The sequence below is a fragment of the Grampus griseus genome (assembly GCF_964374135.1).
Source record: "Grampus griseus genome assembly, chromosome: 12".
NCBI lineage: Eukaryota > Metazoa > Chordata > Mammalia > Artiodactyla > Delphinidae > Grampus > Grampus griseus.
This window is the reverse complement of record NC_139006.1, coordinates 81,785,709-81,810,398: the sequence shown is the minus strand read 5'-3', so window position 1 is coordinate 81,810,398 and position 24,690 is coordinate 81,785,709. Positions and strand designations below refer to the sequence as shown.

General features: G+C 39.3%; 1 protein-coding gene across 1 annotated transcript in view; it reads right to left on the bottom strand.

Moving 5' to 3' along the window:
- Positions 1 to 766: 766 nt before the first annotated feature.
- Positions 767 to 24,690, bottom strand: part of SOCS6 (suppressor of cytokine signaling 6) — a 33,767-nt gene continuing 9,843 nt past the window's right edge. The window contains exon 3 of the mRNA XM_082667823.1: positions 767 to 6,405. Coding sequence (XP_082523949.1) covers positions 4,669 to 6,276 — 1,608 coding nt within the window. The 5' untranslated portion in view covers positions 6,277 to 6,405 and the 3' untranslated portion in view covers positions 767 to 4,668. The remainder of the gene's footprint in view (positions 6,406 to 24,690) is intronic.

Sequence of the window (24,690 nt, the reverse complement as noted above, 5' to 3'; positions counted from 1 at the left end):
ATTCTCTTTCCTTAATTTCATATTTCATTAGCACCACCATCAGCAAAGTCTGACATTAGAATCAATGCTGTCAATTGATACCAGTTCTGGAAAACGTGGTTAGAACGTGACGTTATTTGGAGTCTACGAAAGACAAAATTTGTGGTATATTCTGAACAAGGTCATTTAAAAATTTATCTTTGTATCAGCTATGATAAAAGACTTGTTAAAAAGTAATAGAACAACAAAACGCGAAAGAACATTTAACCCAATATGGTGTTTAAGAACTTTAAAAGCATATAATGAAATTCAGGGGCTATGAGAAACCATTCCTGCCTATGAAGGGATTTCTAAATGACTTCTACACAAAGCACTATTTTGATAACCTGGTTCTATATCTATGAAAATACCATTAAGTAATAAGGGATATATTTTTTCAAATGTCACAATCCAAACATTTTACCATTAGGCCTAACATTCTTTTAATGAGGTTTTATTACTGTGTCAATTTTAATTAGTCTTTGCTTTGCAAATGTTCTGCCAACTCACTCCAGCTTTTGTATTGAAGGCTCTAGGATATCAGCAACATTGGCTAATTCCTAATTTGTTGGATGTCTCCTATGCCACCATTTCACTTTTGCTGTTTTACTAAAATTTGTTGGTACCTACCCTCCAGTAACTGCCCAGTTTATGGGACATCCAGAAATTATCTAGTTACCCCTATACTAATTAAAATCCAACTCTGCATCTGGTTATTAAATAGACTGCAAGGCAGACCTTGTGAACGAAATTTTTATTTACACACTGTATCTAGAAGCAGATACATAAATTCTTTATACGATTAATTTCCAAAAATGTGCAAGAAATTAATTTGTTTACAAACCAAAACACGTATTAAAATCAATGGACTTTGGATAATTCATTCTGTGGTGTTCTCAGTACAAATGGTACACACCTGATTCGAAACATACAGAAAAGTGTAAACTACAGCAATCTGGATTGCAAGTATTAATTCCATGGCACTCCAACGACTATAAAATTTCTTGAACCCAACATGTATACTTATTACAAAATTCTATAAGAATTTTTCATCATCTCTGGATGTAGAGTTTGGATCGCTTTTCCGAAACGGCAGCTACACATTCGCCATGTTTTAACTGATTAATAAAAAAGGATGTTTATAAAAAATCTTTACAGGATTAAAAAAGTATTAAAAGAAACCGAATTTGTGATTACTAGCGTACCAATACTTTATTCTAGAATTTTAAAGTTATTTACGGAACTGGCGACTGTTCCTTATTAGAGTTTTCAACAAAACTGTCTATTGCTGGTAGCATGATTTCATTTTCAAATTACGACTTCGCATTCGATGAAAAGCCATGAACATTTAAAATACGTTACTTTGAATCATTCATAAAGCAAGTATCTCTCATATACAATGTGAAATGTACAATGATCAAAATTGGCATTTCTGAAAGCATTGTTAAGAAAGATATTCAGACTGGTAGCACTAGTAGAGACACTGCATATAACCTACCTAAGATTTCAGTAACTTTTATCCTGTTTCAGTAATACTGGCTCAGAAATTATCATGTGTATATACTTGGGTTTTATTTCCTATATGCCAGTGATACAGCCTTTTGGCACATGATTTTCTTTAACAGCAAGATGGTTGCCCTGTGTAGCTGGTTTCCTTAAAAACTATTTTTAGTTCTATGATCGTTTCCTGTGATATTTTTTGACCTTCCAAAATTTTCACATTATTGCACCAAACAGAACAGTTTTCCTTAGAAAGAGAAAGAGACTTTTTCAAGTACTTTCTATGCTTTCTTATTATTTGTAAAATTGCATAATAGTGTCCTAGTAACACTGGAAATAGCTTCTGGCCTCCATCATGTTTCTGTGACGAGATATTTGATAAAAAGCAACTCTGATTCATTTATTATGGCAGAAAGATACAGCTTTCTTGTCTTCTTTTTCTTGCCTTGAGCTCAGATTTTCAGAAACACATATTTAAGAAATGACTTACAGGTAGTGCCCATGTCATCTACGCTACCATTCAACAGAATCCAGAAATTCACCCAAATGTTACCTAGACAAAACTACAGGATGATTTCTCTTTTTCCCCTTTCCAATTTTAACCAGACTGTTTTACTACCCTACAAAGCCAGTCTTTCACATTATGTTGTACTGCCTATATGCCAAATGGTTCTCTTTAAACAAAAGCAGAAAATATTGCAACACTCCTTTCTCTGTAAATAACTTCTTGGCAAATATTTTTATTTTTACTGATACACTATCAGACCCTAGCAATTTGAAATTGGATTAGAATAGGGCATTTTACTTAAAAGTATTTTATATTATGAACATAAAAAAGCACATTAAAGATTGGCTTTCTGAATTAGAACAGTATCAAGACTTGCCCTCCATAAAAACACAAAATACAATTTTAAAACCATTTATATGGAAATCAGAATGATCTTAACTTGAAACCAAATGGCTAGATCTTAAACACATGGTATCATGAGGAAGGCGTGGGGAACAGGCTACGCCCACATTAAGATGGGGTTCAGGGCAGTCCAAAGACCTCTGTGCACCATGATCTCACAAAGAGTACATGTAAATGCTTCTAGAAACATGGAGAAGCCATCTCAACATTTATTATTAATACACAGTGACTCTGTGACAATACCTGCCATCTAATATAGATGCACAGGGACTTTTAACTCACCCTAGATATATTTTAAATTGTTTAAAAATAAATAGTTTTGCAAAAAAATAGTTTAAATGTCTTGCATTAATTTGATAAGTTTACAACTCTGTAATAGTTCTTAATCCAAATAGCTTACAATGAACACTTAAATTATATTATTACAGTATACTCCATATTCCATCTTATTAGGTGAAAACATATCAGAAAATGAAAGAGGAGTCTTTGTCACAAGGTACAATCAAACATTCCACCAAAATTAAGTACCTTTTCCCCTTTAAGTCAAAATATCATAACAGATACTATGGCATTGTGCCTTTTCTTGGTAATTCTCAGTTGACTCTAAAAAACAAAGAGAGAAAAAAATGGGGATACTGCTTATGTCTGAATGACAACGCTATTACATTTGATCTGAGACCTTTACTCTTGTTTTTAAATGGGGGTAAGAGATAGGAAAACCGAGGGACAAAGGAAGAAATATCTTAAATTACATGCTTCGTCTGAGAGGGAAACATTTCCTTTAAAGTTATGTAGCTAGAAACATCTTCTGGATGGAGCAATTCCGAAACACTAAAGAATCATGCAGTAAATAAACACTGCATTTCAAAATAAAAAGTACTGGAGGTAACATACTCCACCCCCGCCCAAAGGACTGACTCAGAAGAGATGAAAAAACTAATGATGTCAATTTACTAAGGACTTAAAAAGAAACAAACAGAAAACCTATTTTTAAAGGTCAGTATATACGGTAGGCAAACACTTCCATACACCTGATTGGGTTTTAATATTTTTCTTACATGGTGCTCCACAATCTCCACAGTTCGTCAACTCAAGTCACTGGGTTTTTTTGGTTTTTTGTTTTGTTTTTTTGGTGGGGGGGAAGGAAGGGTCAAATCTAGCACATCTCAATAGTGACTGCATAAAAGAAAAATATAAACCCAACTTTAAAACAATGTTTTCTTTCTATTCAAATCAATTTAAAACTTTATATAAACTTTATGGTGCAAGAGGATCTAGTCCATTTATGAAAATCATTTCTACATCAAGTTCACCCAAGAAAATGTTGACTAAGCTAAAGAAATCACAGATAAAACATTTTACCAAAGGAAAGTATAGATAACAATAAAACTGCTTAACACCGGAAACTATGATCATCTAGTATTTCTTTAATAGTTCTAGTTCCATTAGGTCTTTATATGTTACGCCAATTTGTACCAGAGTTTAATGACAGAAAAGGCAACAATTTCTAAATTGGTGGTATACATTTCTTTACAATTCTGTAAGGCCATTTATTAAAACAGACAAACCACAAGATGAAAATGAAGGCAACAGAAAAGTCCAACTTCTCACAACCAACATAACAGCACAACCTTAAAAATAATTTAGAACTGAATGTTGTAAAAGATATGTAGCAGATCTCTGTTCCATTACCCAAGATTATGTCAGTTCATAATTCTAAATAAATCCTTCTGAAGTATGAAATTAAAAATCATTTTCAGTGTAGGTGTGACCTCTGTGACTTATCACACGGCTATGTTTACTCAACACTATCTTTGAAAACGGGCCATTGAAAGAGACATAACAATGTTCATTCTATAAGTTTCATTTAACTTTACTTAGGATTGAATACACATGAAATGTGCTTTTAATGCATAAAAATCACAGTGGATAGCAGCAAAGGACTGGGGGCGGGGTGGGTAAGGAGAATCTGATTAATTCACATTGTGATTATTCTGCACACTGATGGAAGATAGTTCACTCTTCTAAAACCTCAAGACTTCCCTTTTTAAAGAACCAAAGTAAACCCAAGACACCTTGCCGACACTTGCCCACCCCTAAACGAACTGGTTACTCTTTTACACATAAAACTGAAACAGTATGGCAGCAAAAGATTTTGATAGCAATGGAAAGTCTGTAAACTGTATTCCAATCTCTTTTCCTTCCTCCCCAAGTGCAAGACGCAGGGTTCTCAGAGCCTCTCAGTAGTGCTTCTCCTGTAAATAATCCTTCATTTTGTTTGGCAGAGGCAGCTTCTGAATCAGGTCTATTCTGGTGTACTGACGGATGACGAACCGGCACAGGTACTGCAGGGAGCGCACCTGCATGAAGCGCGACACGGGGTTGGTCAGCCTGACGGGGTAGGTGGCCGAGCCCGGCAGGCGAGACCGGGAGTAACAGAAGGCCCCGTTCTCGGAGTCCCTGACTGAGTGCTCGATCAGGTCCACGATAGACGTGTGTCCTTCCACGTCCGGCTGTTCATAAAAGCTAAACCTACCATTTGAATGTTCGATTCTAGTGTGAAGGGTCTTGCCATGCGAGCGGAAGCTCAAGCTTAAAAGGTAGCGGTCGTCAGAACTGTCCCGAACGAGGAAAGAGCCATCTGGCACGTTGGCCAGCTTCCCTTCTGCCTCCCAGCGAGTGATGGGGCCCCAGTACCATCCCTGTTTCGCAAGTTTCTTCAGCTCCTCCGTAAGGCTTGTCACGACCATGGGACCACTACTCTGCACTGAGTCATAAACTCTGGCAACCCCGGGGGCAGAGTTAGGATCGAAATTCAAGTGACAGCGCATACTTTCGGCCACGTGGGCGTCGGAGCCGGCGAGCCCGCCGAAGTTCCTTTGGATCTGATTCGTCTGCAGGGGAGGTAGCAACGGTGAGAGTGGCGGGGCGTCGTCGGGACTCGCCCTCGGGCTCTGCAGCACGACTCCCGTGGTGCCGATCAGCAAGCCGTTCACCGACTGGTCCACGAAGATCTCTGGGGCCACCACGAGGTCCGGGTCTACCTGATTCTCGTCTTCGGGGAAGGAGCCCCCTCCCACTGGAGGAGGGACCGCGGAGACTTCCATGGGGGAGGAGCCGTCCAGACAATAGCCGCGCGGTCCTTCCAGAGGGTACATCCCCTCCTCCAAAGGCACAGTGTACTGAATGTAGTCCTGAGGCACGAGTCCGATAACGACAGGCACATGTTCTTCCAGGTGGAGATGCAGGTCCCCATCCTGAGACTCAGAACTCTTGAGCGAGTTCGACTGTTCTTGGCACGCGGTGTCGGCCTGGAGGTCGTGGAAGTCCTTGCGCACGCCATTCAGGGCCGGGCCCGGGCCAGGCGAGTGGACCAGGGCCTTGACCCTCACCTCCATCTTGATGCATGTCTCCTCCGACGCGGTGGGGCGCAGGGGCCACGGCGTGGGGCTGTAGTGGTGGCTGCGCAGCGAGGTGGACCTCATGGGCCTCTGCGCCCTCACGTCCTTGAAGACGATGGGGGCCGAGGAGGAGGAGAAGGTGTCCTCGTCCGCGGAGCCCCCGGAGGGCGCACCGCCCTTGCCCTTCGGCTTCTGTTTCGCAGACAGCCGTCTTTTCAACGTACCCATTAGGCTTTCACTTTTTGATCTGCTCTTTCCGCCTTTTTCATCTTCACTGTTGAGATCACAGCTGGCTATATCTTTCCCATAGCAGCTACCAAATAAGGAATCCTCTTTTCCAAAGTCACTGGCTAGTGATGGTTGTTGTACAACCATAAAATCCGCTTCTTCTTTACTTTTATTCAAGTTGAAAGATTTCCGGAAGGTTTTAAGACTAATCTTCTTCATTCTGACTAGTTACCTAATCCAAGTGAATCAATTTCTCTCTGGAATATTATCCTCGAACATCTGGAGAGGCTGCACGCAATGCTGCATCTATGTATTTTTCCCGCTTCATTTACCCTTTGGAGCCATTTTCTAAAAAAATGCAAAAAATAAAAAATGTTAGAAGGCCACATTAAAAAAATATCTCCACAAAAAGTTTTATTTTAGTCACTTTCAATCCTTTAGCTTCTGAACAAGGATGCCTGAGTATGTTTATAAGAAGGTAAGCTCCACTAAGACATAGTTTTTCCATTTCACATAGCACAATGCATCACTGCCTACTACCTGATCAGCACTGGACAAATATTTGATAATGCTTAAAGAGCAACTCCGACTCTACCTCTTTCCTTTCTGCACCTTACTTTGATTTTACCCTAATTACGGTTCGTGTTCCTTACTTCCTAACACAGCTCTAACAGAGCCACTCATCCTCTTCACACTGATCCACACCGTCCCCGGCCTCTCCAGCTACCAAGCTACCAGCCTGTGTCCTGCAAACGGCCAGCACTCAACAGAGAAGGCCCCACATCCGTAATAAGCCTCATCGATTCTACAACAAGCTATACGTATTTTTAAATATTCAAACATCTGTAAAAATGAACTAAAGCAGTCCCATCATCTGTGATGAGTTATCTAGGAAAAGCCTGGAAATGTCCTTCTAGAGCCATGAGTTAGTTCAGCGAGAACAGGGCCCATCCACCTTCGCGTTGCCAGTACCCTGCACAGCCAAGAGCGCCCTGAGAGGGGTACTTGCAGCTTTAACACTTTCACCTGCAGGGAACACTCCTCACAACTAGATAAGTACAATTCATCATAGTAGTAGAAACTGCATTTATTTGTCTTAACAGGTAGAAATTGGTGACCTGAAGACTAATAAAAGCCTCCCTGTGTTAAGTGATAATTTTCTGGCTCACTAGCAATGAACCCAATTTTGTCCACCAAAAAACTGGGCATCGGTTCACACGGATATTAAGAAAACGTAACTACCAATATCCATAAAACCAAAGGCTGTGAAAACCAGACAAAACAAACATGTTTTGCCGCAACAACAGGGACGTTGCAAAGGAAGTAACGTTTACAATAATAACCGAACATCAGCAAATTCTCGATAAACGAGATCAATGGATCGGTATCCAAAATGGCTTGTATCTGGTCTGTCTGGAGCGTCACCCCCACCGCCTCCCAAACCCAAGCATGTAAATCTATTTAAAGCTCGACGTAGACGGTCAGGTCAAGACTTTCTAGGAATGGTATAAAATGTTAATTCAGATTTCTAATTATTAGAGAAGTGCAAATCAAAACTACATTGAGGTACCACCTCACATCTGTCACAACGGCCAACACTAAAAAGTCGACAAATAAAAATGCTGGAGAGGGTGTGGAGAAAAAGGAAACCCTCCTGCACTGTTGGTGGGAATGTAAGTTGGTGCAGCCACTGTGGAGAACAGTATGGAGGGTCCTCAAGAAACTAAAAATAGAACTACCATACGACCCAGCAATCCCACTCCTGGGCACATATCCAGACAAAACTCTAATTCAAAAAGACACATGCACCCCTATGTTCATAGCAGCACTATTCACAATAGCCAAGACATGGAAGCAACCTAAGTGTCCATCAACAGATGAATGGATAAAGAAGATGTGGTACACAGATACGATGGAATAGTACTCAGTCATAAAAAAGCACAAAATAATGTCATTTACAGCAACATGGATGCAACTTGAGATTATCATACTAAGTAAAGTAAGTCATAAAGAGAAAGACAAATACCATATGATATCACTTATATGTGGAATATAAAATATGACACAAATGAACCTATCTAAGAAACAGAAACAGACTCATGAACACAGAGAACAGACTTGTGGTTGCCAAGGAGGAGAGAATTGCGGGAGGGATGGAGTGGAAGGCTGGGATTAGCAGATGCAAACCATTATATATAGAATGGATAAACAACAAGATCCTGCTATATAGCATAGGGAACAATATTTAATATCCTATGGTAAACCATAATGGAAAAAAAATATTAAAGAATGTATATATGTATAACTGAATCACTTTGCTGTGCAGCAGAAATTAAAGCATTGTAAATCAGCTGTACTTCAATAAAAAAAGAGAAGAAAAGTTCAGTTTCAATCTTAATTATGAAGCCTTTTGTTTTTCTACTGCTGTGCCTCGTTTATGCTATTTTCCTCCTCCTGATAAATGTTCTCTTCTTCTTTCCTAATCCACCTTTCAGGGAATTCCTTAAAAAATATACTTCCTCCTTAAATATTCTCTGATCACCCAGCCAGAAAGGAGTTCCCTCCCTTTTCTGGACTCCAAATACTCAACCTGTACCTCTTTAACAGTATGTCACACAGTGACTTAGAACTGCTTGTATTCTATTCATGTCTTATCTCTCCAACCAGATTGTAGTACTAAAAAATAGAGACCATGTCTTATTCGTTTTTTATATTCCTAACCAGGAACTATCATTAGATACTTAATATACACTGCTTAAACTCTTTGATACCAAATAAATATTCCTTAGCTGTCAAGTAAATGGATAGAAAAATCCACACTGTGCAAAACTGGCTAAATCTCCTCTTATCAAAATAAAGCACTCCATATGGCTGATTCGCTTTGTTGTGCAACAGAAACTAACACAGTATTGTGAAGCAATTATACTCCAATAAAGATCTAATAAAAAAATAAAGCACTCTATCTCCTATAAGAATCAAAAGTCATTATTACAAATGATCAAGGATTGGCAATTCCACGTAAAAAAAGACACACAGAAAAACACGTGTCTATCTGTTAGCAAGCTCTACCATACGGGTAATGGGTGTCTACTCCCATACTTCACATGGTATGTGTTCAGACATGTGAAAACTACTGAAGAAATTCCACCAAATAAATACTAGTAAAGAGAAGAAAGTAAATATACTAAATTACATCCCACCCCCCAATACTTAGTACCATGTAGTTGCATAAGTACATCTAAAAATAAAAAGTATCTTTGATCTCACAAGTTGAGGCTGGGTGAAAAGTAGCATAACAATGGCATTACCTATATAAGCACTACGCTGTCATCAGGTCCAAAAGAAACATAAGGTTGTCCTCAGTCTCAGAATATTACAGTAGGGGCTACAGACTGTCCTTTCTGCTTGTAAGCTGCTTTTCCTAAAGTCCTCTACTGCCCTTTCCCCCTCCCATTTGTAAGATACTCTACTGGATCCAAGAGGAGTTAAGATGTGTGATTCAAAACTAAGAGATGAAATCTGTGAGCTCCAAGATGGGTGAAAGAAAACGACAGGTACACCAATATGTATAAAATAGATAACTAATAAGAACCTGCTGTATAAAAAATAAAATAAAATTCAAAAAAAGAAAAAAAAACGATAGGAAGAAACTGGACAGACACAATCTGATAGAGTATCTTTAAGCAGTCAACTACGAACATGACCAACGATTAAAAGTCCTAAGTCAGACCAGACTGTAAATAAAGACACAGGGGAGGGCATAGTGATTCCTGATTCTGCTTCCTAGCTGCACCCTAACCTGCTGCATGCTAGCGTGTGGGTAAAATTCACGAGTGGGTCTTAGTGGTTCTGCCAATCTGCTGAACTCACAGACCAAATACTCTATGTTCCTTTCTCTACCTGTCACTTTCCTCACACCCTCAAAGGAGTTCTGACCTACAAAAAAGGTCTTCTGTCTTCAGAGAAAACTCTGTACATGGGAAGAATGCACCTCAGTGGTAACAGAGCCAGTGGCCCTAAGGTCCCGGTACTCACCATTTCCTGGGAGAGGCTGCCTGGGCCGTGCAGACACAAACCAAGTAAAGTAAAGAGGACAATCGTTGGTAACTGTGACAGATACCATGAAGGAAAGGGAGGCTATCAGAGAACACCAGGGTTCCTACTTTAGGCTCCATAAACACATAAGACACGTATCCAAGGCCTCTCTGACAGCCAAATATTTAGGCTAAGGCTGGAATGATGAGAAGGAGCCAGTCGTGCAAAGGAAGGCTGAGTGAACAACTTTCTAGATTGAGGGAAGAGCATGTGCAAAGGCCCTGAGGTGGGAAACTGCAGATGCAAAACTGAGAAGCCCAGTGTGCCCGAAGTCCAAGGCGTGAAGGATGAGTGGGCACAAGACAGGCACGGCAAGGTACCTGGGTCTGGTTCGAAGTGCAATGAGAAGAACTAAAAGGTTTCAAATATGAACATGGTCTAGTTTATATATGCACTTCCCAGTTTTGAGACCACACATCATCCTCTCCAACACAGACACAAACCCATCAGGAGTGTACCTTTGTTGACAAAACCAACCAAAAAAGCCCACAAAGAACCCAGGGGTCTCAAACTGCATCATCTGAAAAACAGACGAACAGTTTCTGAATAACAGTAAGATGCTAACCACGCGGAGCTGTTTGGAGATCTCGGGGAGGCTATCCCAGTCCTCCTCACAGGCCGCATGCCTCTAAAATTCTTCTAACAATGGATGGGTGGGGAGAGTTCAAGTTCAACATAAAGCACTGGAGAGACTCAAACATGAGTCAACTGCATATAAAGGTTTTATTCATAGCTAGTTTCCATTTGCAAGCAATTCTTCATAATGCCCCAATTTTGTGATATAATTTTAGTGAATTACATTCAATTTCAATTCTGGTAGGAAATAGTTGTCATTTCAAACCCTTCAGGGTCCACCATTTATGGATAGGCCAGTCATTAGAAATGTGTGTGTGTGTGTGTGTGTGTGTGTGTGTGTAGGTGTGTAGACACAGTTAATGCAGCTAGGAACACATACAGACTCATCCCGAGGTTGCACGGAGAACATCTGCAGCACGTGCCCAAGCTTTAGGGATTCACAACTAAGTAAGTTCTGAAAAGTAGGTTCAGAGGATGAAGAAAGATTCAGAACATGAAGTGGAAAGGAGGCCTGAATAAGAAAGAACACACTGCAGGATCCAGGCAGCCTATAAGAAGGCAACAGCCTCATCTCCTGCCCACATACACTCTGGTCTTCCTCGAATCCAACTGCCAAACTGCAGGAAGAGTAAAACCCGAAAGAGCTTTCCATCTCACCCAGTGAAAAACAGGTCTTTACAGTGGGCTGCAAGGCCGCACATGATGTCACGCCCCCATTCCTATACCACTCCTCCCTTGCCCTCTCCACTCGCGTCCTGGTGCTCTGAGAATACTAGACACGTGCTGCCATTGAGGGCCTGGGCGCTGGCTGCAAACATTACACAACCAACTCCGCCCCCGCCACTTCTTTCAAGTCTTCACGACTGTCACTTTCTCAGTGAGACCTGCCCTGATCATGCCATTTAGGCTGCAACACAAACCCGCTTACCATACTCACTCATTTTCCCTGGCAGACAACAGAACTGTCTTAGTAGGTTCTCCGTCACTCTCCCACCTCTTTAAAGATCATAAGCTTTACAGAAGTAGGGATATTAACTCTGCCTTACTCACTGATGTGTCCCAAGCATCCAGGAGCACAGCACGGGCACGGGAGGTGCTCAGTAACTATGAGTCAATAAATGCTAGACATGCAAACCTAATCAGGTATGGTGAACGGATCCCCTGCCCATCTTCACCTTCCTCACTCCCCACCTCAAGCAATAATTCACCATCATTTGGGAAAATGTTACAACACTTCTTAACATGGTCAATAAATTCTACACAATCTGGCTATTTTTGATGATTTCTGCTCCATTCACATTCACCATATTTTCACTCAACACACAACTTCTTAACATACTGCTCCTCTGATTTGAACTGTGTTTTTTTTTTTTTCCATTCTCCTCCTTGACTAATTCCTTCACACATCAGCTCACCTGTCAGTTCCTCAGGGAACATACCTTACTCTTCCTGATTAGGTGAAATCCCCCAATTACAATGATCTCAGAATACTGCACACCTCTCTGGCCTACGATTTTTATCTGGGATGTATGCTTACATCTGTTTGTATGATTATTCGATTAATACCTATCACCCCATCAGACTATGATTGACACAAAAGCAGAGACTATGTCCATTCTTTTCCCAGCATGTTATCGCAGCACCTAGCTTGTATCTGGCCCAAAGAAGGCACTCAATAAATATTTGCTGAATAAACAACAAAGTAAAATGAATGAGAACACTGGCCCACAATGACAGGCGACTTGATGCTGATGTATTTAATTGCCTCAAGAGCAGAACCGGTAACTGCCTCTGATGTGGTAAGTATTACATTTAAATTACCCTTAGTAGATCTGGGGTTCAAATGGTTCTGCTTCCCACTATCACATCCATTTCATAGAAAACAAGATTGATAACCACAGTAAAAGTACTTGGTAATTATCTACTTGATAATTATTCCTTTTTCAACTACCAACCCATATGCAACTTAATATAACATTCAATAAACAAAATTCAATCCTAAACATTAGAAACTACAAAAAGTTCTAGTAGGCCATATGGTCTTTATCTCTTCCCTTCATTTTCTAGGCAAAGATTACTCTGGAATTTTTAAGAGTATCTGTTTTTCTGTTTGCACTTCTAAAAATACACGCCATCTTTTTATAGGATTACCATCTGTCTCATCATGCCGAAGTAAATGTTCTGAATTAGTTTCACTGCTTTTCTAATTGTAAAATTTTAAGTTTACACATATACTTGAAAATGTGTATAAAGGTTCAAGGGGAAGTTTTAGACATGAATACTTTATCCATACAGGCAGAAGATAATATCTTCAAATAATTTCACAATCTCTTTTTTAAGGAATGACTGGAGGTAGTCATGCTTGCCATTGTAAAATGAAAAAACTTAAAGGACAACATCAAAACAACTACCTAACCTTCAACAAACAAAATAGCGTTATTATTGCCATTTTAAAAGTGAGGAAACTGAGTCTCGGAGAGATTAGAACTTGCCCAAATAAGTTAAATAATTTGCCACGAGGAAAACTAGCAGATCCAGAATTTGAACCTGGATGCTGACACCAAAGCTCACGTTTCCCCTATAACAAGCTGCCTTGTTGGTCGTGCTCGTGCTTAAGTCAGTGGTTCCCAAACCTTCCTGTCTTGGGACCTTTTTGCCCTTTTTAAAACTACTGAAGGCCACAATAAAGCTCTGTCTCTGTGGGTTATATCTACTGAAATCGTTTCTTAAAAGTTAGTTGCCCTGGGCTTCCGTCGTAGCGCAGTGGTTAAGAATCCACCTGCCAATGCAGAGGACACGGGTTCGAGCCCTGGTCCGGGAAGATTCCACATGTCACAGAGCAACTAAGCCCGTGCGCCACAACTACTGAGCCTGCGAGCCACAACCACTGAAGCCCGTGCACCTAGAGCCCGTGCTCCGCAAGAGAAGCCACCTGCGCACCACAACGAAGAGTAGCCGCCACTGGCAGCAACTAGAGAAAGCCCATGCGCAGCAACAAAGACCCAACACAGCAAAAAAAAAAAAAAAAGTTAGTTGCTCTGGGAAATCTGAAACCATATCAAGAATTTCTTTACTCTGTTACATTTAATCCCTATTAGAAATTAGAGATTTAATAAAAATATTTATTAATTCATTTTTAAATGACAATTTACTCATTACATGTTAACATAAATAATTTTTCAAGAAAAATAAATACATTTTCCCAAAACAAAAATTCAGTGAGAGAAGTAGTACTGTTTTACATTATTGTAAATCTTTTCTCTGTCTGACAAGACAACTGCACTCGTCTGTGTTTGCAGTCAATCTGTTACAATATGTTGTTTCAGTTAAAGTGTAAGAAGAAAATCCAACCTCCTACAGATATAGAACTGGAAAGGGGAGGATATTTTATTTAATAACCTTTTCATAACTGTGGATAGTCTTCTTGTGATACTAGAACAAAATCAAGTGCTAGTTTCCTAAAAGTTAGTAGTGCTAAGAAATCTACAGCCATATCAAGAATTTTTTACTCTACTACATTTAAATCCATTGGTCTCGGTGACATTTTGAATGAATCCTTTATGCAGGCATGATTTTTTTAACATCAGGTATTAGTTATTTCATTATACAATATCAAAAAATTACATTTAATATCACCACTGATCTCATCAGAAAAGTCTGTAAGTACTGGGAAGCAGTTAAGCAAACAGTGGTAGATAGAAGTTTTCCACAATTCTAACTTTTGCTTGAATCTAACATGGGCAACGATATTGTCAGTGAAGAGAAAGGCTTTACTTTGACCATTTATAAGAAAATATCGACTGAACACTCAAGTTGATTAACCATAGTTTGTCTGTCAATTGTTCTTTTAGGTAAAAGTGGCGTGTCATGAAAGAGCAGCTAGTTCAGTAAGTAACTCAAACAATGGCACAAGGCTTCGCTCAAGACACCTTCGTTAGCATGTGGTACAAGTGCTTCCTACGCACTTCCATTTCATCATAAGGATTTTGAAAAGGTGTGTACTCAAGGTCAAAATGTAATAAAATTAATAATTTTTATAGCTTCATCAATGACATTCTTAAATGTAACTGGAATTTTCTTCTTACTACAAGTGCTTGGAGGTGAAGAACATATGACTACTATGAGAGTTTAATACTATTACACAGTTAGTGCCATTGCTTTGTTCGTGGTAAGGCACCATCAATTTTATTCACATTGCTTTTGCACCCTCGGCAAAAATGGCGATACAGTGAAAAAGGCAAATGCTTTAGCATTATTATGAAAGGGGATCCACAAACCATACTTTGAGAACTGATAGCTTAAACTACCTGTGAAGACAGTTTAAAAGAACAAAGAGAAAGACTTTTAATGTAAGCAAAGCATCCACATTAAAAATCAGCAAGATAGGAGGTTCACTGTTGTAACCATCTCTCTGCATTTCAATTTCCAGCCAGTTTCTGAGCGTGACATGGCTCATGCCCTCCCAGGTCAGCTCCTTGAATTCTATTCCACTGCTCCTGAATCTGTCAGGTCACTACCTGCCATTACCTTTATAAAAAAGGAAAAATAAAAAAGAGACTACTAAAGCCTTTCCATAAAGGGAGAAGCAGAAATGAGGGAAAGAAACAGACCATATAAAGAAAGAAAATAAGGTCAATGGCCAATATAACAGGAGATGGAATTTAGGTCCCAATGTTTGTTATGCCAATAAATATGAATGGGATACACCCAACCATAAAAATAAAGAGACTTTCAGATCTGGTTTTTAAAATCCAATCATATGTTACATAAAAACAACACACTAAAACCAACTGCCTCATAAAGTTTCAAAACATCATAAAATTTCTATTAGCCACCTCTTTCCGATTCTCCTCTTCTTCAGCATTCCTGTTATTTTCTTATTCTATCAGCTGAATTATATCTACTTGTATTCTATTTGAGATCAGGAACACTATCACTTGGTCACTTGTTAGACCCCAGTAACTGAAATAGTTCCTGGGCATTGCTGATGCTCATCCAAACTTTTCTGAACTTAGAGTCTTTTTTTTTTTTTAAAGTTCTTCCTCCAAAAAAAGTTAATCGATTTGTAAACACTAAATAAATGCAGATGGCTAAAAAAATTTTCTGCGGAATTAGGTGTAAGCAAAACTGCTCTAAAGGACTATGAAAACGTTACTGCAAAAAATATCTCAGCCTTCGTACGAAGGTTGCTTTGCAAGTGTGATTATAATTTTACTTAAAAGAAGTGCCAAACTGGAAATCAAAGATGATGCATTATGGAAGGCTGGAGAGGACATAATTCAAACTGATAAGAGTTTTTAGTCACTGATCATTTAAAGAAAAGACATTGGTCCTACACTTGGAAATGAATGAGAGTGCATATTTACTTCTTTTAATTTAAAATAAAATGTTTAAAAGTGCATGAGTGTATGTTTCAGTGCAGTTTTTTTTTGTTTTGTTTTGTTTTTTTGCAGTACGCAGGCCTCTCACTGTTGTGGCCTCTCCCGTTGCGGAGCACAGGCTCCGGACGCGCAGGCTCAGCGGCCATGGCTCACGGGCCCAACCGCTCCGCGGCATGTGGGATCTTCCCGGACTGGGGCACAAACCTGCGTCCCCTGCATCAGCAGGCGGACTCTCAACCACTGCGCCACCAGGGAAGCCCTTCAGTGCAGTTTTTCCATTAACTGATAAATACCAATCCTAATTATTTTGGGGAAAAATCCTCTAATAGAAAAGAATGAAAAAAGGCATAAGCTAACAACAACTGGCTGTCATAATCAAGAAAAAAGGGAAAATGTGTTTACACAAAATTAGAAATGGAAAGAGCAATAACTATGGATCTATGAGAAATCAAAATATGTTAAGAGTACTTTGAAATGCTATGAAAATTAACCTGCAACTCAGATGAAATGGATAATTTTATGGCAAATATATATTACCAAAATTTGTATCAGAAGAGGGAGGAATCCAAAAGAGGCTGACAGTTGTCAAAGAACCTGAGAAAGTTATCCAAGAACTACCATGGCCCTCTCTTCCCTTGGGGAGAAAAAGTAACAAGTCACTATAGATATATGTCCAATACTCACTAAACTACTTCAGGGCATAGCAAGGAAAAAAAAAAAAGGCTCCCAAATTTATTTTTGAAGTCAAAAGAACACTGATACCGAAACTGGACAGAGACAACAAATTCTAAAAAACCAAAACACCAAAATCTCACTTACGAACACCGAAACAGAAATCTTAAACAGCAGCAAATGTTCAGAGCAGTGGGGGAAACAATTCAACTAGATAAGGTACATCCCAGGATGGCTGGCATGGCTGTATATTTGTAAATTTATTAGTATAATTTATCATAGATCAAAGAAGCAAAATCATATGAGCATAGCTATAAAGAACAAAAAAGATCTGAAAAAATAACATCAATTTCTGACTTCCCCCAAAAATAGTCTTTGTAAAATTGAAATAGATGGACATTTAACACGATACATATAACAAAATTATGAGCCATAATGAACAATGAAGAAATGCTGAAAGCCGGCAACAAGGATGCCAATTATCAATACTTTATTTAGCATTATTTTCAACATATTAGCCAATTAATTAGACAAGAGTAAGAAATAAGTATAAATATTGGAAAGGAGGAGACAAATTGTCATTATTTACAAGTGACATGATTGAATGAATATCTGGAAATACAACAGATGCAGCTGAGGAACTATTAGGGGGGAAAGAAGAAAACTCAGTTAAGTAACTGCTTACAAAATGTATATGTAAAAATCACTAGTAATTCTATATTTTTTTAAAGCTGGTAAGAAAATACAATAAAAGACTAGATTCTACTTATAACAGTTTTTAAAAAGATGAAATTAATTTTTTAAATGTCCAGAACTTCATGAAGAACTCTAAAACTCCTCAAAGGATCATAAGAGATCTAAATATATAGAAAGACTTATCTTGTTCTTCAATAAAACAATTCAATTCTGTCAAAATATTAATTCAAGATCCCATGAAAACATCAAGGATGTCTTTGCCAGAAACCTGACAAAATGATATTGAAGTTAACTCTGACATATAAACAATGAAAAAAGTAAGGAAAATCCTAAAGGACAAATGAAGGAGGATGAGCTGCACTGGATGTCAGAACATACTGTGAGCGCTTAAACCTGGAGGGACAAGGACTAGGAAGTCAAGAAACAGACCAGACACATAGGAAAGGCTCTGTAACTACGACAGGTGGAACTACCGGAGGAAAGGTGGGTTATTAAAGAGACGATGAGAGTAGGTTGCAAAACCATTTGGGAGTGGTGGGGAAAGGAAGATTCTGACTTTATTTCTTATGTAAAAATAAATTCCAGAAGGATCAAATATGTAAACAAAATAAATAAATAAATGAAAGTTGAAGGAAACTCTTAAAAAACTTGCACTGCAAGAAAGACTTTCTATGCACAACATAAAATCTTGACTCCATAAAGAAAAAGATCGACAGATGTAACAATGCAAAATGCATAAATTTCTGGATAGCCAAAAAATGGCATAAAGCCAAAAAACAAACTGGAGGAAAACTGCCAACACATATGACCAAGGATTAATTTCTGTCACATAGACCATGCTCTTAGAAATCAGTAAGAGAAAGGCACACAATCCTATAAGCAAACGGGCAAAATATACAAAGAACAGTTCACACAAAAAGAACGATGGAAGAAAAGAAGTCAAGCAAACAAGTAAGAGAGAAATCAGGCAAAGCAGGAGAGGGAGAAAATGAATTCAAGTGGCCAGTCAACACCCTAGAAGATTCTCAACTCATTCACCACAAAGAAATTAAAGGAATTTGGGCGAGATGCGAACTGTTCTACAATGAGATTGTGATGGTGGTTACATGACGGAATGCATTTGTATAAACTCAACAGACTGTACACTGTAAAGGGTGTTTCACTGTACATAAACTGTATATCAACCTTAAAAATTCACTAAAAAGGAAATTCAAAGCAAAACAAGATAATATCTTTCACCAATGAGTTTGAAAAAACTAACAACGCTGGCAAAGGTATGGGAAACTAGCACTGATAACTAATCGTTGAAGTGCAAATGGCTACAACTTGTGGAGGAGTATTTGAAAATATTTATCAAAATCTTAAAATTCACATATGCTTTAACCAATAATTATGCTATTAGGAATTTGTCTTTTGGATCCATATACATGCCGAAAACAGGAACATATGGAAAACGATGTTCACTACAGAATTAAAAAAATAAAAACTAATATTACTTGATCATTTACCTAGTAATGGTCTACTATTGGTAAATACAGGCCGCATATTGGCCTAATATGTGCCAGGCCTTGGGTTAAGTCTTTGGAATACACTGCGTCTCGTTTAATCCTGATAACCCAGCGAGTTCGGTACTAGGCACAAGAAGTATATAGCACAGTGGGCAGCACTCCTCTGAAACCAGAATGCACGAGTTCACGTATATCCCCAGGTCCACCTTTTATCGGTGTGTTATCTTAGAAATAACAGTATCAATCATGCAAGTTAGTTGTGAGATTTAAATGTGTTCGTAAATGCGATATCCTTAAAAAATGCTGACCACACAGTAAGCTATACAGGTGCTTGCAGCTAAAGGCAGTCGTAACAATAGTAACATTCCCATTGCATAAATGGGGACGCTGAGGCAGAGATCACAGCACTTGCCTAAGATCACAGAACTGATTCTACAGAACGAGTCCACTTAATCACTACACAAGACTTTTGCTGCATAATTCATTTTGGTAAAAATGTGGAATTAATCTAAATATCAGGGAGCAACAATAAAAATACACATCAAAAATCAGTGACTAGTTTAATAAATTATAATCCATCAATACGACGGAATATTATATAAAGAAAGGGGTCTAAGATATATTGTTGGAAAAAGGCAAGTTACAAAATAAAATGCAAATATGATCCCATTTGTGTACTTATTTATATGCCTAAATATGTATAGTAAATGTCTCAAAGAATATCCGAGTATCAGTGATTACACTTCTAGTGAACAGGAAATGGGATCAGGAAGCCCTACATGCAAGACATACATTTTCTACAGTAGATCTTCCTGTGGCAATGGAGCAGGTTTCACTTTACTATAGAACAATGACCACCCTCTCCCCTTCCAAAAGAAAATCTGCAGCCTGTGTAAAGGAATGTGTGTCTGTGTGTTTCAGCCACCTGGTGTCATGAAAAGCAGGACTCTGATGCCCTCAGGGTCAAAGGTAAGGTCTCAACAGCTTTCCTTAATCATCCATCTCTCTAAACCTGCTTAAACTGTTCCCAGTTCTTCCCAGCTTCTTATCTCCTGATCCATCTTTCCCTTTGCACCTTGCCTTGCCTCATTCCATATACCGCACTCTCTTCTTTCAGTCTTTTGCTTCCTATTCACAACCCAGACTCTCCCAGCAGCTCTGATCCCTATGAAGACCAGGAATGAACACCTGATCCAGCCAAATCCCTGACATCAAACCACCTCGGTACCACTGAGTTCACTCCATACAAGTGGTTCTCATCATTCACTACAATTTCTGTATGTTTCCTTAACTATGCCCACCTCTTTGCCTCCCTCTCCTACAGTATTTATCACTCCAGCTCACATACTTGTCTTGACACTGATAAAACACTGCACTTCCTTGAACAGTATAAGGAGATAGCTGCAAACCACAGTAAAAACACAGGGATGAAAGATAAAGTCCTTACCCTCCAGGCCCTTAGATTCTAGTAGAGAATTTAAGTAAGCAAGCATTTGCAGAAGGGTTGTAAAAGGAACACATTAGGATGCGACCATCATTCAGAGAGACCTAACTCACACCAGGAGGAAGAGGGGAGGTGTCCTGTCACTACGACTACTACCACCACCACAAGCACCACCCACTAGGAGGTTATTATGCACTAAAATGCACACTAATCTCCTTGAATTCTCACAAGAACTCTGTTTGGAAGGTCCTATCTTTATCTCCATTTTATAGAAGAGTAAACGAAACCTTAGAATATTTAACAATTGGCCCAAAGTCACAAAGGAAGTTGCCAAGCAATAGACACAAGAGCCGTCACGTGTCACTGTGTCACTTTATCTGTGTTAAGCTAATATGGAGCCTGGGAGGACAGAGCCTTGTGGTTCTGAGCAGAGACTCTGCAGCCATCCTGCCCGAGTTCAAATCACAGCCACCACCGCCCAATGATCTTGGGCATCCATGCCTCAGTTTCCTCATCTGAAAATAGGAATTAAAAAGTATATACCAAAGGGGATCCACTTCTGGCATGATGGAAAGGGAAGCTAATAAATCCTCTCTGTAAAAAGTAACTATAAAGCTGGGCCAAACTGTCAAAAGCAACCATTTCAGCATTTTGGAGATAAACTAACAGCATACAACTGAGAAGCTTATTCATAAAAACCAGTGAACATTGGGACTTCATTAAAATTATAGACTTTTGTGTTGCAAAATGCATCATTAAGAGGAAAGAAAAGCCACAGACTGGGAGGAAATATTTGCATACCATATATCTGATAAAGGACTTGTACCCAGAACAAATATATAAAGAACTCTTTAAGACTGAATGAAAGACAAATAACCTGTTTTAAAATGGGCAAAAGACTTAAATAAGACCTTTTACCAAAGACATACAAATGGCCAGTAAGCACATGAAAAGGTGCTTAACACTACTGGTCGTGAGGACAATGTAAATGAAAACCACAATGAGACACCACCACCCACCCACTAGAAGGACAAGACCCAGCCTTCGCAAGAATGTAGAGAAACTGGAACCCTCCTGCATCACTGGTGGCAACGTAAAGTGAGTTGGCTTTTAAACATTTTTCTTTTTTCCTTATTACAGGAAAGAATGATTAGAATGCTTCACTAGATATACAGAAAACAAAGATTTATGGAAAGGCAGGTAATTTCAGACCCCTAGGAATCACTCCGTATCAGTTTATACAGATCATCTACTTCCTTTTTTCTACAGCTGTATAGTACTTGTGTATTGACGTTTTATTCTTTTTGTGGTGTCTTGGAGAACTTAAGTTTCTCACTGCATTTTAGTCGAATTTGTTAAGTCTTCCCTCATTGTAGGCCGATTCTATTGTCTTAAGAAATTCTTCCAACAATGAAAGCATGTATCTCCTGTTATTTCCTATAAAAAAGTATTAAAAGTTCTGCCTTTCACATGTAAGTCCTTGGTTAATACTTGGTTAGTACTGACTTATGTGTGAGGTAGGGATTAATTTGCATTTTTCCACAGGGATAACCAATTGGCTCAACACATTAACAGAAAAATACTGACCCTCATAAGAATCAAAGAAATGCAAATTAAAATAGTAGTGATTTTTCACAAGTCAAATCAGCAAAGATTTTTCTAAATGATGATGTTCCCTACTTAAAAATGTCTTAATATAGTTGTAAAAAATCACTTGGCTATATGCAACTCTTAAAAATATTCATACTTTGACCCAATAATGCTAGTTTTATAAATCTTGAATATGAAAACAAAACATAACAATGTCCCCTGCATTATTATGTGGTGAAAAATAAATTTAAATTAAAAAAACCAGAAACATTCTGATTTCCAACATATAAGAACCGTAAACAAAATTCTTACACATCTACACAATGGAACTTTAGGGAACCACTAAAATTGATATTTATACAGTTAAAAATAACATGGGGGAAAAGTTCATATTGTTCATTTGTTAAGTGCAAAAACACAGGAAACAAAATCTTATGTAAAGTGTGGCCTCGATTATGTAGAAAGAATAGGGAGGAAAATCAGACCAGAAAGAAATACAGCATAACTGTCAACTGGATCATAGAAGACTTTGTAAATATTATTTTCAATACCTTATTTTCAAAATATTCTATAATAAACATGGAGTGTTTTTATAAGAATAAAGTCTGTAAATTTGTTTGTTCTTAAGGTACTTTTTAAAAGGGAATGGCTGAGTAGATCCATCAGGTCAGAGCAGAATGCAAGGTCTTTTCTTGGCTTTTGTACATGGCATGACTACCAAACAGAAAAGTAAATCAATAGTTAAGAATATTGCATTATTTTTGTTTTATTACAAACTAGACAGCCCCCTCCTCCTCAGCCCACTTAAAATAACTTTTTGCAAATCTGACGTTACTTTTTATTTGGTGTATGAAATATTCAAAGTTTAAATGCTAAGAGTAATAACCCCACCAGCTCTTCAATGACCCTCTTCCCTCCCTACTTCAGCTTATATCCCATGATTAATCACCATCATTCCACAGCTCATACCTTCAATTCCCTTCCCCCATTCTCACTCTGAAAAACTCCCCTGGCAAAACCACAACACCCGTTAAATCTGACTCTCCCTGCGCCACTCCTGCACCCTTATAGGGAACGTGGCTGGAGAAACACGTGACCACTCTGGCTGGTCTCACTTCGTAGTCATCACCATGAACCTCAGATGGAGCCTTAATGCCGCCTGGAAATCAAACCACATTCCCTTGGTCCATTCACCTCTCACTTTCCTTGCCGACGATGTCACATCTTTCCTCATACCTCCAACACCTATTCCCCCATCTTCAAGCTCAGCAGATGGCCCAGCGTCCTATTTCACAGAGAAAACTAAGAACTTCAGAAGAAAACTGCAGACTCTGACACCACATCAACCCACATCCATCCTTTATTATATACATCCACGCACCTTTCTACCGGGCCCCCTCCACTGGTGTGCTTGGTCTCCTTCTGCTTCCAAAAATTTCCCTCTACTGGATCACTCCTAAAAATGTCACTTCTCATAGACACAAATAAACTTGTCCTGACCCCACTTTCCCCACAATCTATGGTTCTACCTCTTCAATCCCCCTGCAGCAAAACGCCTTGGGAAAATCATGCATACTTGAGATCTACAATTCCCTTTCTCCCATTTTCTCTTAAACCCAAGCCAGAGACCTACTATACCACCATTACACAGAAACTGCTTTTGCCAAGGTCACTCATAACGTCTCCATTGCAAATCCGGCACGGGCTCTCAGTCCTGATCTTACACACTCTACCAGCAGCATCTGATACAGCTGGTCACTCCTCAGATGCTCAGCCTCTAATCTCTTAATGCTGGGGCGCCCTGCACTCAGACCCTGGTCATTTCTTCTCTATCTACACTCACGTCCCTCAGCAATGTCATTCATTCTCATGCATGGAATAATGATGCCTCATCCACTCCCAAACTTTTATCTCTTTATTTAGCCCAGTTATAGTCAACTCCCCTCTTGACTTTGCTGCTGCGCTACCTTATAGATATCTGAGACTTAGCATGTTCAAAACTAAACTCTGGATTTTTCCCATCCCACCCCCAAACCTGCTCTACCTGCAGTTTTTCCCACTTTCACTTATGGTTGCTCCATTCTTCCAACTGCTCGGATCAAAACCTTCAGAATCACCCATGGCTTTTCCTTCTCTCACTCCACATCCAATAGCTCAGGGGTTCCCAACCCCCAGGCCTCGGACTGATACCAGTCCTCAGCCTCTTAGGAACCGGGCCGCACAGCAGGAGGTAAGCGGTGGGCGAGCGAGCGAAGCTTCATCTGCCACTGCCCACCATCATTGCTCGCGTCACTGCCTGAACCATAACACCTCCCACACCGCCAGCCCCAGCCCTGTGTCCGTGGAAAAACTGCCTTCCATGAAGCCAGTCCCTGGTGCCAAAAAGGTTGGGGACCGCTGCAACAGGTCACAAAATCTCAATTCCTATCTTCAAAATGTATGCAAAATCCAATCACTTTGGGGTCCAATCTCCACACTGGACCAAGCTGCTGTCCTAACTTGCCTGCATCACTGCAACGGCCTCCTAATTAGTTTCCTGCTTTCCCCTCTGTCCCCGCCCCCACCCCAGTCTTCTTTCAACACTGCACTGGTGCTCAGGGAACTGGCACCAGATGCCTGTCACTACCCTGAGTAACAAAGTCCTGTATCTCTGACCCAGGAGTCTCATGTC